A 13,880-nucleotide genomic window follows, 5' to 3' on the forward strand; every position below is an offset into this window, starting at 1 on the left:
TTTTAGAAAATTGCTTTCAGAAAAAAAGCTCACCAGTTAAATTCCAGTGAACAGCATCTGCCTCTTCATTGTGGTTCATAGTACCAAACATATATTGTCCCCAAATCAAGGCAGCAGTAATTTGGAGACGCTGCCTTGTATGATGAATAACAAAACATACCTATTTTCCACCACCTCCACAGTGCAGTTCTCTTTGGCTGCCACAGGCCTACTTACATTACACAGCCCAGCATTTTGAGGAGAGTATGTTGCAATGGATTTTTTTTTGTGTGTAAACATTAAGACTGCCGTGTCCTGGCTGATGCAATACTGCTGCTTCCACATAGCTTTTTTCAGAGGTGTAAGGATCTGAAAAACTGGTAGGGGAAGTTTCAGAAAAGAAACTGATAGCTAGCCGTTCATTTCTGAGAGCGGGTAAGGTCAAGTCAGGACACCGGAGAAGCTGACAGGACGCACAGCAGTGAAATAATTTCTCTTGGAGCAAATGAGTTTTACTGTTATTACTGTACTCCTACCACAATCGGATAAAGGTCTTTTCATTCCACCTTCTTCCTGCGGCAGTCACCACGGCTGGCATCTGGTGATGGAGAGGGACGCAGGCGGGGCTGAGCACAGCCCTTGTCTCCTCGGGGAAGCCGTGGCGGTCCCGAGGCGCTGGGTGCGCTGTGGAAACAGGTGGGGAAGGTGGTGCCAGAGGCACCTGGCTGCCCGCCCGCACTGGGCTATGCGTGGGCTGCACAGCTGGAGCCCAGGGGTCCAGGCGAGAAGAACGCAAGGGAACGAGGGTCCTTGTTCCGTGTCAAGGATCACACGGAGCCCACAGCACAGCTCCCGGCAGTGCCGGCACCGCTGTCCTCGCTCCGTGCAGCTCCCGCGGGGCCGGCCGAGGGCACCGTCAGCCCCTCCGCAGCCCCGGGGGCACCGCCGACGCTTATCAAGATCTTCCGGCTCCACAGCTTCCAGCTCGACGCTGTGACAAGTTTGGCGGGGCCACAGGCCCGCCCCGGGGTCCCCTCCCCATCACATCCCACCGCATCCCAAGTCCCGTGTCCCCCGTCCCACCGTGCCGCCCGTCCCTCCCGAGGATGCTGTTTGCCGCGGCCGCCAGGCGCGCTGCCCCTTTAAGCGCGCTCCCGCCCGCTCCCGCCCGCCGCCGTTCCCCGGCCCGCAGCCCTGCGGCACCGGCACCGCCACGGCCACCGCCACCGGCTGCTCCATCGCGGCCGGGGGCCGGCGTTCCGCGGCGCCCAGGGGCAGAGCGGGGCGGCAGCATGTCCACCAAGGCGGAGCAGTGTGAGTGGGGCCGGGCGGGCGCCGGGCCGGGGTCTGTCGGAGGGAAGGGGAGCGGGGCCGGGGCTGCCGTCCCGCCCATGGCGGTGCCCCACCGCCGCCCGGCGCCCGGCGGGGCGGCGCTGCCCGGGCTCCCGGCGCGGTCTGCGGCGGCCGCGAGCGGGCGGTGCAGGGGGAGGGGGCTGCCGGCGTTCTGGCTCTTTCTGCCGGAGCCGCCGCCGGTGCCGGTGGCCGGCCGCAGTCCCCGGAGCCCCTGGCTGTCCGGGCGGCCCGCTCGGGGCGGCGGCGTGTTTGTGCAAAGGCAGCGCCGGGGAGCCGACGGGGAGAATGAGGGATCGGGGGTGAGAGTTAATATTGAGACTGCCGGCTTCGCCCCCCGCCCCACGGCGGGAGCGGTCCAGCCTGCCCCGTGTGCCGGCGCTGCGCCCGCTCCAGAGGCGGCGGCCACCTGCGAGAGCAGAGGTGACGCACGCGTCGCCACCTTGCAGGTTGTCTTGCGGTGACACGGAGCGGCAGGAGTCGTGCTGTCGTTCTTGCCCGGGCCGCTCACCTTTCGGGTGAATGTAGGCTGGGTGCTTGTGTGCTGCCTGCCACAGTGCCCGATCCCAGCAGGATTGCCCCAGGTGCTGGCATCCCCCTGCCAGCGTGCCAGCTCTGCCTGGTCACTGGTGTTCCAACCACCATGTTGGCTAGATCTGATCGCAGCACCATTAGATGACATGGTGGTTGGGGTACCTGCAGCTGGGCCGTGGAAGTGTTCCCCATTGTTGTTCCTCGTGACAACTGGTGTGTCTGCGAGAGCCCTGATGGGATCCTGAGGAGAAAATACTGGGGTAGTCGAGCTTCTCACCCAAGACAAAGCTACTTTCTTGCCTGATACAGTGTCACAGTTATGAACAGGCAGGCTGTGACCAGGAGGTTGGATTGATGTTTGGCTTGATGACGTGATGTGATTTGACACTTCACAGGCTGAGACTTGCTCTCTTCTTCCTCCAGGTCACTGAGAAGGATCATTGTGTTTATATATGCCTATGCTGAATTGATCTAACAAAAATTACCTGTATTTTTTTCCTTTAGGGTTTACTGCTTATTTACAGTGGTGGATGATTTTGCTTTAAAAACATTATGCAGATGTTAATTCATTGCTGTAAAGGTGCAGTTCTAGCCTCATAAATGGAGACACAATGTTCTGACTGTGCAGAAGCTCTGAACTGTGCAATGTTTGGATCTGTACTGTTCTGTTGTTGCTGCCTTCCCCACCTTCCACCTGACTTCTGTAGCTGTTTCTTCTCTTGTGTGATACTTATACATTAATTACACTTCCTTCACACTGCCATGCGGAAGAAATTCTATTCCTTTTTGTCCCAGCACTGGCTATGGCATTTTCTTCCTTTTCTATTCTGCCTTCTCTGTTCCTCCATTCCTAATGTTTTTGGTCTGCTCTGTTTGAGCTTCTCTTTCATATTTTATCCTTGGCTGTTTTTTCTTTTCATCTCTTTGTACTTTTCAAGACACTGCATCTAGGCCTACCATACCCCTATTTCTCTCTATTTTAAGATTTACTTAGAGTCCAGATTTCAGATCTTTCTACCTTTTAATGTTCCTTTTCATTATACTCCAGGAAGACTAGTTGGTTAATGTAAATCCTGTGTGTTCTAACCTGCTGAATATATTTTTTTACCAAGGCTATTTCCCTGCCTAGTTCTTATGGCATTACCAATTGTCTTTGTCTCTACATAACTTCAAGATTCCATCACCAGCAATTTTTGAGTAATGGACTCTGACAAGGATGTGTTGGTGTGCATACATCACTACCAGTCAAACTTTCAAACCCCAGCTGTTGCTGTTGTTGCTTCTGCCCTCACTGAGTGACAGGCAAGAACCAGAATGTCTTGGGAAGGACTCAAGTTACAAGTCATAATGAATCTCAGTTTACCAAGAACATCAGTGAAACACTACGACTGAGGAATCACACTGATTGGAACAGAAGATGTGCTGGTCTAAACATGAATCCCACAGCTCTTGGGCAGGTTCTATGAACAACAGGTAAAATGGTGTCAGTCTGGGAAGCTGACTGGAGAAGCTTCTATTTTTTGTGACAACACACATCTTGTATTGCATACCAGATATATCAACAGTGACTTTCACCCTTTAACTCTTTGCAGCATGCTTGAGGTGTTCTGTTGTATTCAAAGAAAATGAATTATTTTTCACCTTAAAAAGCAGTATTTGGTGTTTGGTTGTGGTAAGTAATGTCCTGGGAATGCCTGGTGCCTGCTCTGTTCCCCTCCAGGACAGTGGAGCAACCAAGGCCATCTTTGAGGACTCCTAATGGTTTCACTCTCAGTTCAGTCAATGCTTACGTGGGGGTTGAGAAGTTTAGTGAGGTCTGTGTAGATGCTAAAGAGATACCTATTTGTTTTTTGTGGTGACTTTATGACAGTGGCCAAGTACTTTCACAAGTATATCACTTTGTTGTATCATTATCACGAGTATATCACTTTGTTATATATCATTGTTTGAGATGTGTCACTGGGTACTCAGAAACTCAGAAAATTTGGTCATTCACACACTTGCTGTAACTTGAAAGCAGGCAAAGTTTTTGTTCTGAGGCTTTCCTTCAGAAGTTTGTGTTCTGGGAGGCTGTGCTGAAATGGACAGAGTTTTGGGAAACAGAACTGAGAAGTGAGGCTGAAAACTATAGCCTAAAGCTAATGTTTATATTTGGGCTTTATAAATCAGTTTTCTCTTTTGATATTTGGCCTGATACAATTGCACAACAATACCAATTAATACAAATAAATGGATTTCCATCTTTATTTTTTTAAAAAAGTAGTTCAAGTGATTTTAGATACCCTATGCCCTTTATTGAAAGTTAGTAACTGGAGGGAGGCACACAGCTCTCTGAAATACATCTAGATCTGATTTCTGTAATAATCTTTGGTGTTTTGTTAGTCCATTTAATTTACAGATATCTGACAGCAAACCATGGCAGCCACAGTAATCTGTGCACCTTGCTGTGAATTGTTCTTAGTTGGGTACTGTCTTCTTTAGTCTGTGTCCTTTACAAATACACTTGGTTTCACACTTTGTTTTTCCCCGACCAGAGAAAGTAACATCACCAAATGCATCTATGAAATCATTGCTTTCTTAATCTAGAAACTAAACTACATTAGTTTTTATGGCAGTTGAAAGAAATGTCTCTGATGAGACAGCCTGCAAATCTGGGACTAAAACTGAGATTAGTGGGCAGAAAGAATGAGGTGTGAGTTAAGAACGGGAGGACAGTCTTGGACTGCTCAAGTCAACCTCTGTAATGTGGAGTGAAACACATCCTGCCCAGATGTTCCTACGCCAGTGGTTTGAAGGCTGTACAGGAAGCCACTTATGGCTGCTCTCATACAGGATAACCTTTTGCAAAGCACAGTTCATGTGCCACAGGCCTGTGTGGTGGCCTGAAAGGCTCTGATCTTGCTCCCACCTATCCTGAGGCGATCTGAGTCAGTATGACGAAACTTCTGTTTTCAATTGTTTGAAGGGGAGGGAAAAAATTATGATTGGTTTTTAGTTATTCATTAATGTCACCTTAAAATAAATTTGTGAAGTAAAAGACTTATGCTTGCTGGTTTCACATAGACTCCAGTCCTTCAGTCACATGATGGGCTTTCTCCTTGTGATGAAGCCAGGTAATAGCATGAGGGAGACTTCTGACTGTAGAAGCTTCACTTGCTGCAGGAATTGGGGAGTGCTGTCCTTACAGCAGGAAATGAGTTAAAGAATTGTCTTGGTTGGCTGCTGCAAGATTGGATTTCTTGCATTCCTGCATTCAAGAAAACAGTATTCTTCATTTGATGATTATTTGAATGTTCCTTATTTTATGGATAATGGACTTGAAATTGTCAAACATCATTTATTGTGTTGCTGACCACTCAGGGAATCTTTTGTTTTCTGGATGTAAAAGTCCAGTGTGTACTGTTAACTATACTGGCAAAATGGCTCTCTGTATCTTGAGCTGAGCCTCCAACAGTATTTGCAGATGCTTTGCTTTTGCTGTCTGTCCATCAGTCTTTTTCTGCCATATGGATACAATGTCACCCCTTTTTATTCAACTTGCCAGTAGCACAGAAAAACATCAGAAAATTCATGAACTGTCTCTCAGGTAGTTAGTACCTTTCTGTTCAGTGGAGGACTTAATGGTTAATTCCTTAATAAATGCCATTTGACCATGAGAATAAAACAAAGTATTGCTTGTTTAGGGACCATGATTTATCTTCCACACTGGCGGAGCCCTGTGGGGGAGCAAAGTATATCTTGGTCTAGTGGAAGACTATTATAATCCATATGCTTAAGGGCTGAAAGAATTCGGAAGCATCTCCCCTTTTAAGTGCCTGTTAGAGTCTTGGTGCACTTTTACCATGATGAAGAGTTCCCAGGCAGCTGTGCTTTCCTGAGGCTGGGCCTGCAGTGCAGCACAGCTGAGCAGCCCTCTGCCCCAGCCAATGCACTCTCTCAGCAGAGCTGATTAATCTGAGTGGAGCAACAAGAGTTGTGTGTGTAGGTGTCTCTACATGAGACTGTCTTGTGCTGTATAGGCAATGTAAGGCAAAGCAACTTGGGAGGAGGGTAATTACTTTTTTCCCAACACTGAACAAGGATTCCTATTAGAAAATAAACCCTCTGTTACTTGTAATACAACCAAAATTGGTTTCAGTGAAGGTGTGCACCTCCTACTGCTCTTTGAAATCCCCTTATCTGCTTTATCACACTTCCTAAGACAAATAAACAGCAGACACTTCGCTCTTTTCATATCTTTTTGAATCTTTACTTCATTGCATAAGGTAAATGTATGGCCTGCAGTAAATCACATAAGGTCTCTCTATCTTAGCTTATATCTCTGTTTTGGCTGTAGAAATACTTATCTGTCTCACATGAACCTCCTGTGATCCAATGACTCATTCATTATAAATGAATCTTGAGATGCTTGGAGACATGGAAGAAGTGCAGAGTGGTAATAATATATATTTTTTAATTTGCTAGCACTAAGTTTGCCTAATACAGATGCAGAAATTCACTTCCATGTGTTCTCCCTGGCAATCTTTTACAATTTTTTCAGCCAGAACAGAAGGAACAGAGAGATTTTTCTGTTTGTTGAGTTTAACACTTAAATTAAAAAAAAAAAGAAAGAGAAATGGAAGAAACAGACATGACTCTGTCAAAGTCTGCAAAAAAACTAAATGAAAATTTTTGTGTTTGTTTTTTTGTCTTTTATGTAGTTGCTTCCAAAATCCGTTACCTTCAAGAGTACCACAACCGGGTTCTCCACAACATATACCCTGTGCCCTCTGGAACTGACATTGCAAATACTCTGAAATACTTTTCTCAGACGTTATTGAGGTAAGTTTTGACTTATGCTCTTGAAGAAAAAAGAGCTAAAGAATTGGAGGGGATTTTGATTGGCTTTGAATTGGTTGCCAGATTTAATGGGTCAGTGGTCAGCCAAAAAGAGTCAGAGCATAATTTAAGAAAAACATGGTATGAGCGAATCTCTTCAGTGGCTGTTGCCCAATTTGCCCAGTTAAGCCCCCTTATTGAGTGGCTGATTCTAGAATAAACTTGGTTGATTATGCATTTGCTTGGCCCTCCTAGGACTTAGCTGAACACACAAACATGCTGAACTTGTGAAGAGAGGAGTTGGTGACCTGTAGATTTTTAGTTGTCTATAATCATGACCTTGACAGTCTTGGTGCCTCAGAATCCCAGAGTGATGAGCCAGATGAGCCAGCAGAACTGGGTTCTTACTGTTGCATAGTTCAGCTGTTCTGGGTTCTGGTTCAGTCCCTGAGAACAACAGGAGTAGACATGAAGTTTGTATCCAGACAGATCTGGATTTGGATGGCAACAACACATCAGGATTGTCCTGACCTGACGTTTTTGACTTAGTCTAATGTTTAGTAATAACGTATAGTGCTAAATACCACATGAACACAGAACACATTATGAATAGGAAATAGTACTTCTTGTCTTCCTAAAAAAAAAAAAATCAGAAAAAAATGTGAGACTTTATTAGGAATAATGTACATTCCACAGTGCTGCCTAGTGGATTCATATTTCCAAATTGTTTTTAAAGTGGCTTTTTACCATGCAGAGGGGATTTTTATCTGCTGGTTTTGTCTGCCACTAGTTTTCACATCTAGAAAAATGCAGTTCAAATTGCATTTCTATGCATAGCTTCCTGATTTTTACCTGGAAAGACTGTCCCTGCTGTCAGAAGGTAGTTTGGAAATCAAGTTATTTACCTTGTTTGAGGAGGAAACATTAACAAAATACAATTTATCCATATGTTTGTAGATATACTCCTATGATGTATACAAGTTGAGAAGCAAGAATTTAAACTTGAGAGAGTGGTAACAGTTCATTCTAACATTCAAAGAGCCTGGGATACATCAATATTTTCTTGACTCTGTTTATAAGGAGAGATACGTAGACAGAAATAATTTTTAGTGGAACACCTGTTCACAGCAAGCTTGAAACCTCCTGTTTACTTTTGAAAATTCCAAGACCAGAACTGTTTGTTTCCCTCCTCATTTAGACTGTTGAAGAAACTTAGAGCCAGTATGACTACAGCCTACAACCAGTAGGACTTTTTGTTTGGAGGTTAATAAATTCAATTTTGTCTCATTGTATTGAGCAGTGGGAAAATATGTTCAAAGTGTCACTAAAGATACTTCTGAAATGTTTCTCTGTTCCCACATCAGGCTGTTATGATGGACTATTTGTACAACACACACTTAAATTGCATTAAAGTAAGATTATTTATGACAAGACATTGCTTTTGTTTAAATACTGTGAACTTTTAAGCTGTTCAAGCAAGAAAGTTGGACTTGATTCTGAACATTTTCTCTTTTAGCTGTAACTACCAACTGCTATAATGAGATATGTTTCTTTTTGGTCAGAAGTTCACTGGGTCAGGATAGATTTAGAATGTGCTGCTTAAAGAAAGCATCTTTACACCACTCTGTGGTCTTCTTTCTAAACAGTATAGCTGACCTGTCCTGTTGATAAATTCTTCACAGTCCAGGAGCAGTGATGTTCCTGGGCTTACTGAAAAAAGCTTTGCACTTAGCAGCTATGAGAGCAGATCAGAAATCAGGGCAGCAATTGCACAATCGAGCAACTCCATTTGTTTTATTTCATGTTCAGAATGGGACTGAACCAAAATCCTCTTGTTGATATTGCTGAACCCCATGGAGGCAGAAGTGGTGCTTATATCTGATACGCAGATCTACACAAATGGCTTTGTCCTTCATGATCTGGGATCTGATAGGCCTCAGAACTAAAAGGGAATGAAAAATTAATGCTAGGACTTGGACCTGAATTTAAGCGGACTGAGTTCTGATACTCAGCAAGGTCAAATTCAAGTTCTAAACCCCTGTAACTGGGGAGTTTGAACTGTGGGTCAAAGGCTGAGTGCTATGGTTGAACCAGTGTAAGTTTATACACTTGCTGATACTAAGAAAGAAGATGGATAAAAAAGCAAAACAACACACCCTGTATTTAGTGTGGCAGATGGAAAGAAGGAAACTCCCACCCACTGTGTGCAGATCTCTGCAAGATTTACCCTAAAACTAAACAGACTGGTTAAGAACCTTTCTGAAGAGCGTGTTAAAAAATTTCTTTGAATATTTTGCATGCTGAGTCTCCTTTCTGCCTCCTACACTGAGACTCCATTGTACAAGGGTGAGCATCAGTTACAGAAGTACATGGTGGAGAATAATCTTTCTAGCTTAACACAGAGCATATGCAATGAATTTGGGCTGTTAGGGACAAACAATTCTTGATGAACATGTGTAGTCATAGAAATAATGAAGGAACAGTCAGAGAAATTCCACATAATGATTGGGTTTTACAGAAGTAGATTTTACTGTTTATTAGGCTTTTACCTTCCCATGTTATGGACACACTGACTGTGTTCTTTTCAGTGGGACGTGCCCACTGTTTTGAATCACATTCATATGTGGTGTCATTTTGCTGGCTAAAGATGCACAAGAGATTAATTTGCTCCTTTGCTCTGTACGCAGCCTCCATAAATTACAAGCTCAGGGGTGGGGGGAACAGATGTGGAATGATTGAAAAAATAAATTCCTTATTTCTATAACAAACATCACATAAAATCACCATACACAATGCATAGCACATTGATTCATTTAGTTCTTCTTTAATTTTCTCTTTGGGAAAAGCATCTCTTTACATTACAGCATGAATTTGTTTCATGCCCTTCTCATTTTCAGTGATTTCTCCCTCATTTGAGGAATGATCTAAGGCTTAATAAACATCTTGCAGAAAAGCTTTTTCTTTCACATTTTCCTGAAGAAAATTCTCCATATGTATTTCTAAGTAAAATACTTTATGTGAGGCATAGTTGTAAATGCCTTGGTGGCTAATTAATGGTCAAGCTTGTTTTGCTGCCTTGGTGAGATGTAATTTCACTTGTAGGCATTTTAGGAAATCTTTCCAAGAAGGCAGTAATTTTGGGATAGATTTGCAGCAAAGATATACACATCTTGAAACAAGCCTTGGTAGGTTTTCCCCTTGTTGCAGAGCAAGTTCAGTATGGAGTAAGTTCAGTGTGGAGTTACGATTTGCAGATACTCCAAATTCTCAATACTTGGTTTGAGTTGAACCAGAAGCAAATTGCAGTCATTGTATCTTGGTCTTAAGGGACTTCCTAGATTTTCGGTTTAGACTCCTCTGTTTTTTGCCTTTAAAAAGTACAAGTCAGGCAAAAGCCTGGACATGAAATTCTGTGGGTTTTTATTTGTTTTTTAAAAAATTTGGTGTGTTTTCAGCTGGAGTTTAGATCTAATCTTATTACTGTTAAACAAAAGGATGCCCTGATCAAGATACAATAGGTGTGCTTTGGCATCTAATCCAGAGATGGGCCTGTAGCTCAGTGTAAAAAGAAGGGATTAATATCCTTTCTGGAAATAAGTGCAGTTGGAGCAATGTTTTGGCAAGTAAAAAGATGGGTAATTGGTATTATCTGTTGGTAGACAAGAAAAGAATGTAGTGTAGTGCCTTCATATCTCTAAACATAAGCTGAAAAATATGGCAAATGAACATCAAACAAATTAAAAGGAATCAGCACTCTGATAATTCGTTTTTAAAGTCATACTAGAACTTAGGTGATGTTCTCATACAATTTTATAAACACCACTGTGACAGTGATCATGTTTCTTTTACTGGACATTGGGTAACAGAAACCAAAATAATCTGCCAAATATGTGAGGCACAATAAAAAAAAAGAAAAAAAAAAATTAGTTTTGTAAGACAGGCTGTGTCTGTCATCTCTGACTGCAAGGGTGATGTAATAGTAGTCAAGTAGCCATGTGATAGTAGCCACTTGGCAAGGAACTGTTTTTGTAAAAGTGTTTTATATATATGGCAAATGAATGACACCTCTTATAAGCACCTTAGCAAGAGTTTTGGTTACTTGCGTAAATTGTTGAATTGACTTGGAGGTAAGATTTGCTGAGGTGATTATATGGTAGGGATTTCTGTACTGTTAAAAGAGAGGAGAGGTTTCCAGAAGTGCTCTCTGTTGATATAATTCTGCTTTACATGAGTCAGTGGAAATCTTAGTGCTACTGACTTGTTTTTTATAAGTTTTAACACTGACTGTGGGAACAGAGTTAAACCAACAGCAACTGCTTTTGGAAATCCCAATGACTGAGAGGTGCAAAAAGGTGCTTTATAAAGGAAAAAAAAAAGCATTGTGTGTGGGTTAATATATTTAAAAGGTGTATTATATTTTGTAGGCACATATGGAGATTATGAACTAACCCTATAATTGCTTGATAACTAAAATATAACCCTGCTTAAGTGACAATTTATTTCTATTTAAAATAGTTGGGTTTATTTTTTAAAAAAATTAGATTACCATGTTTACAACCATGTTTGCAACATTTTAAAAACTACATAACAAGCTGGTTGGTTGACGTATAGCCTCTATTTTGATTCCCACTAAATTCTTTTTATTTTTTGAAATTATCTCTCCTTTAGTTTATAGTGGGTTTTGTTGAATAATAACGTAAGTAACAGCAGGAGTGTATGGTAACACACTGTCTGATCTGCAGTTACATAATTGGTCTTGCTTGCTTAGCCCTTAGATTTTTGAAGGTAAATATTTACCCAAGGAGTGTTTGTATTCATAAAGCAAAATGTTTCCTCCCTAAACATGGGCAAAATTAAAAACACACATAAACAACCATTATCATTAGCTCACAAACATATGCTAAAGACCATCTACTATATATTATTTTATGACTTTTCCAAATGTAGTTTAGTTAACATTTTAGAAATATTATATTATTTCTAAATCCATGTGCCTGTTTAAACTTCATTATCTCAAATGATACTGAGTGAGTGGTCATGAAACAGTATCATAAAATACATACAGACATTATTTTAATGCAATAAACATGTGATTTTTAAGGCTATCTTAACAAACACACATGTTTATTCTTTGCTAAAACATGTTTCTGCAAGTGCCACACCTATATTTTGCATGTTTTCAGTCAGTTGGCTCAAAAGATTATAGGGGGGAAAAAAATAAATCTCTTAAAATCCTCAGATTCTCAGAGCAAAATACCAGCCTGTTTTGACACAGCTAAACACTTTTAATTCTTAGAATGTGTCTTAACTGTGAAACATGGGTAGGGCACTGAAACATGCATTTTTATATTTTTGCTCCTTATGAACCAGATAACACATGAGATGCAATAAAATTTTCCTAGATGCCAATTTTTAATTCTCTTGTCTTGAAGCATGGAAGTAAATGGTTGCTAGATTTGTAGACATGCTGGTTTCGTTAGTGATTGCATCTTATGTGGGATATATCTGGTCTTTTATTATTTGTTTTATAGTGTCATTTCAATGTAATGTGCTGTTCTTTGTGTCTTTGTTGTCTCTTTTTTTTCTTTGTCCCCCCAACAGCATTTTGTCCCGCACAGGGAAGAAGGAGAATCAAGATGCCTCCAATTTGACAGTGCCCATGACCATGTGTCTTTTTCCTGTGCCATTCCCACTCACCCCATCTCTAAGACCACAGGTCAGTTCCATCAACCCTACTGTTACTCGCTCCCTCCTTTACAGCGTCCTGCGAGATGCTCCATCTGAACGTGGCCAGCAAAGTCGTGATGCTCAGTTATCAGACTACCCATCCTTGGACTATCAAGGACTTTACGTGACACTGGTGACACTACTGGATCTAGTTCCCTTGCTACAACATGGGCAACATGGTAAGCAGGCCCTTGAATGATTCCAGTGCTGTGAATCCCATGAGTGATGCATATATCCAGTAGAAGAGATGGGCCTAAACTGACCTGGATCTGGATTTCAAATCTCCTGGGATGCATTTATATCCAAGTGTTCTGTTTGACTTTCTTAAATAAAGGATGCTTTTTTTGCTAAATGTGGATTTGGGTTTGAATTCTGATTGTCTGATTTTTAGTGATGTACTGGTGGTATGTAACTAAAATAAAACGGTATAAAAAATTAGACAGATGGGTGTAAAAATACCCAGATTTTTAACTTGAATCTGCTGGGATAACTTCAGACTGTCTTTTTGGGGTGAATCTCTTAAAAATGCACAAAGAGCTTGCAAATGTGTATCTGGCCTATAACAAATACACAGATTGAGTGTTCTGGTGAGGGTCCATCTCTACATAGAATACAGTATATATGTAATTGGAGAAAAAAACACGGTAATTGTGCTTTGAAATGGCTTTGAAATACTCCTGTGTAAAAAAGATAGCAGCATCTCTGTCTGACTTAGAGAAAAGCAATATTGTCTTATGTTTTAAGTTAGCTGCAAGTGGTTTTTGTGGCTGTGTTGTGTTTGTGTTATTTTCCTCAAGTTCTGCTCTGCATCTGTCTGGCTTGGTAATCTGTTAGCCTTTCCATACTGGGATTCAGTAGCCCAGTATTCTCCCTTTGCATTAGCCAATATTGATTTCCACTGTGGTATCACGATGTATTCCTTATATAGGTCAGTATAGGGAGATGGTTGTCTGTCTGATAACGCTGCTGAACTTGGGAGAAAAGTTGTTTCTGTTAAGTGCTGAATTCCCTTTGAGCTGGCAGTAGTATGTTTGAATCCAAGACTGCTGCACTAGGAGATTGTATGATCTTGCAAAAAAAGCTGGGCCCGTAGCAAGATACAGACTTGTTGACTTAACTTCATTCCTTAGAAATGGTGGAGTTAATTGTCAAAAAAGTCTTTTCCTAAATAGATAACATGGTGATAATTAACAATCAGTAGGGATCTGTAAAGGAGAAATAGCATGGGGCAAACATGCATTTTTTTAATGCAACACAGTGGCTCTCCTTGTGTGGTTAATCCCATTTTTGTTGCTGTGTCATTGTACATCCTCATAGGCAATCCTGGGACATGGTCCCCACTTGAGTAAGGAAAACACTCAAGGAGTAATTACCAGTGGCTTGGCAACTGGAAGGGTGTACCAGTGGGAAATCTTGCAGGAGTCTGTGCTAGGTCTAGTGTTACTAAATATTTTAATTTTTTTACTTAGGTG

The 13,880-nt window shown here is 41.9% G+C and overlaps 1 protein-coding gene across 13 annotated transcripts in view; it reads left to right on the plus strand.

Moving 5' to 3' along the window:
• The first annotated feature begins 1,112 nt into the window (after positions 1-1,112).
• UNC79 (unc-79 subunit of NALCN channel complex) overlaps positions 1,113-13,880 on the plus strand; it is a 105,846-nt gene continuing 93,078 nt past the window's right edge. For 8 of the 13 annotated variants that reach the window (XR_015288801.1, XR_015288802.1, XR_015288803.1 and 5 more), the window contains exons 1-3: positions 1,156-1,293; positions 6,564-6,684; positions 12,283-12,587. Coding sequence is in view for 6 of the 13 variants with exons in the window: in XM_086895972.1 (XP_086752098.1) it covers positions 1,272-1,293; positions 6,564-6,684; positions 12,283-12,587 (448 nt within the window). In the remaining 7 variants the exon portion in view is untranslated. Of the gene's footprint in view, positions 1,294-6,563; positions 6,685-12,282; positions 12,588-13,880 lie in introns of all 13 variants that reach the window. The other 5 variants (XM_086895978.1, XM_086895982.1, XM_086895979.1 and 2 more) reach the window with 3 other exon arrangements.

The sequence above is a fragment of the Cyanistes caeruleus genome, chromosome 6 (assembly GCF_971803275.1).
Source record: "Cyanistes caeruleus chromosome 6, bCyaCae1.hap1.1, whole genome shotgun sequence".
NCBI lineage: Eukaryota > Metazoa > Chordata > Aves > Passeriformes > Paridae > Cyanistes > Cyanistes caeruleus.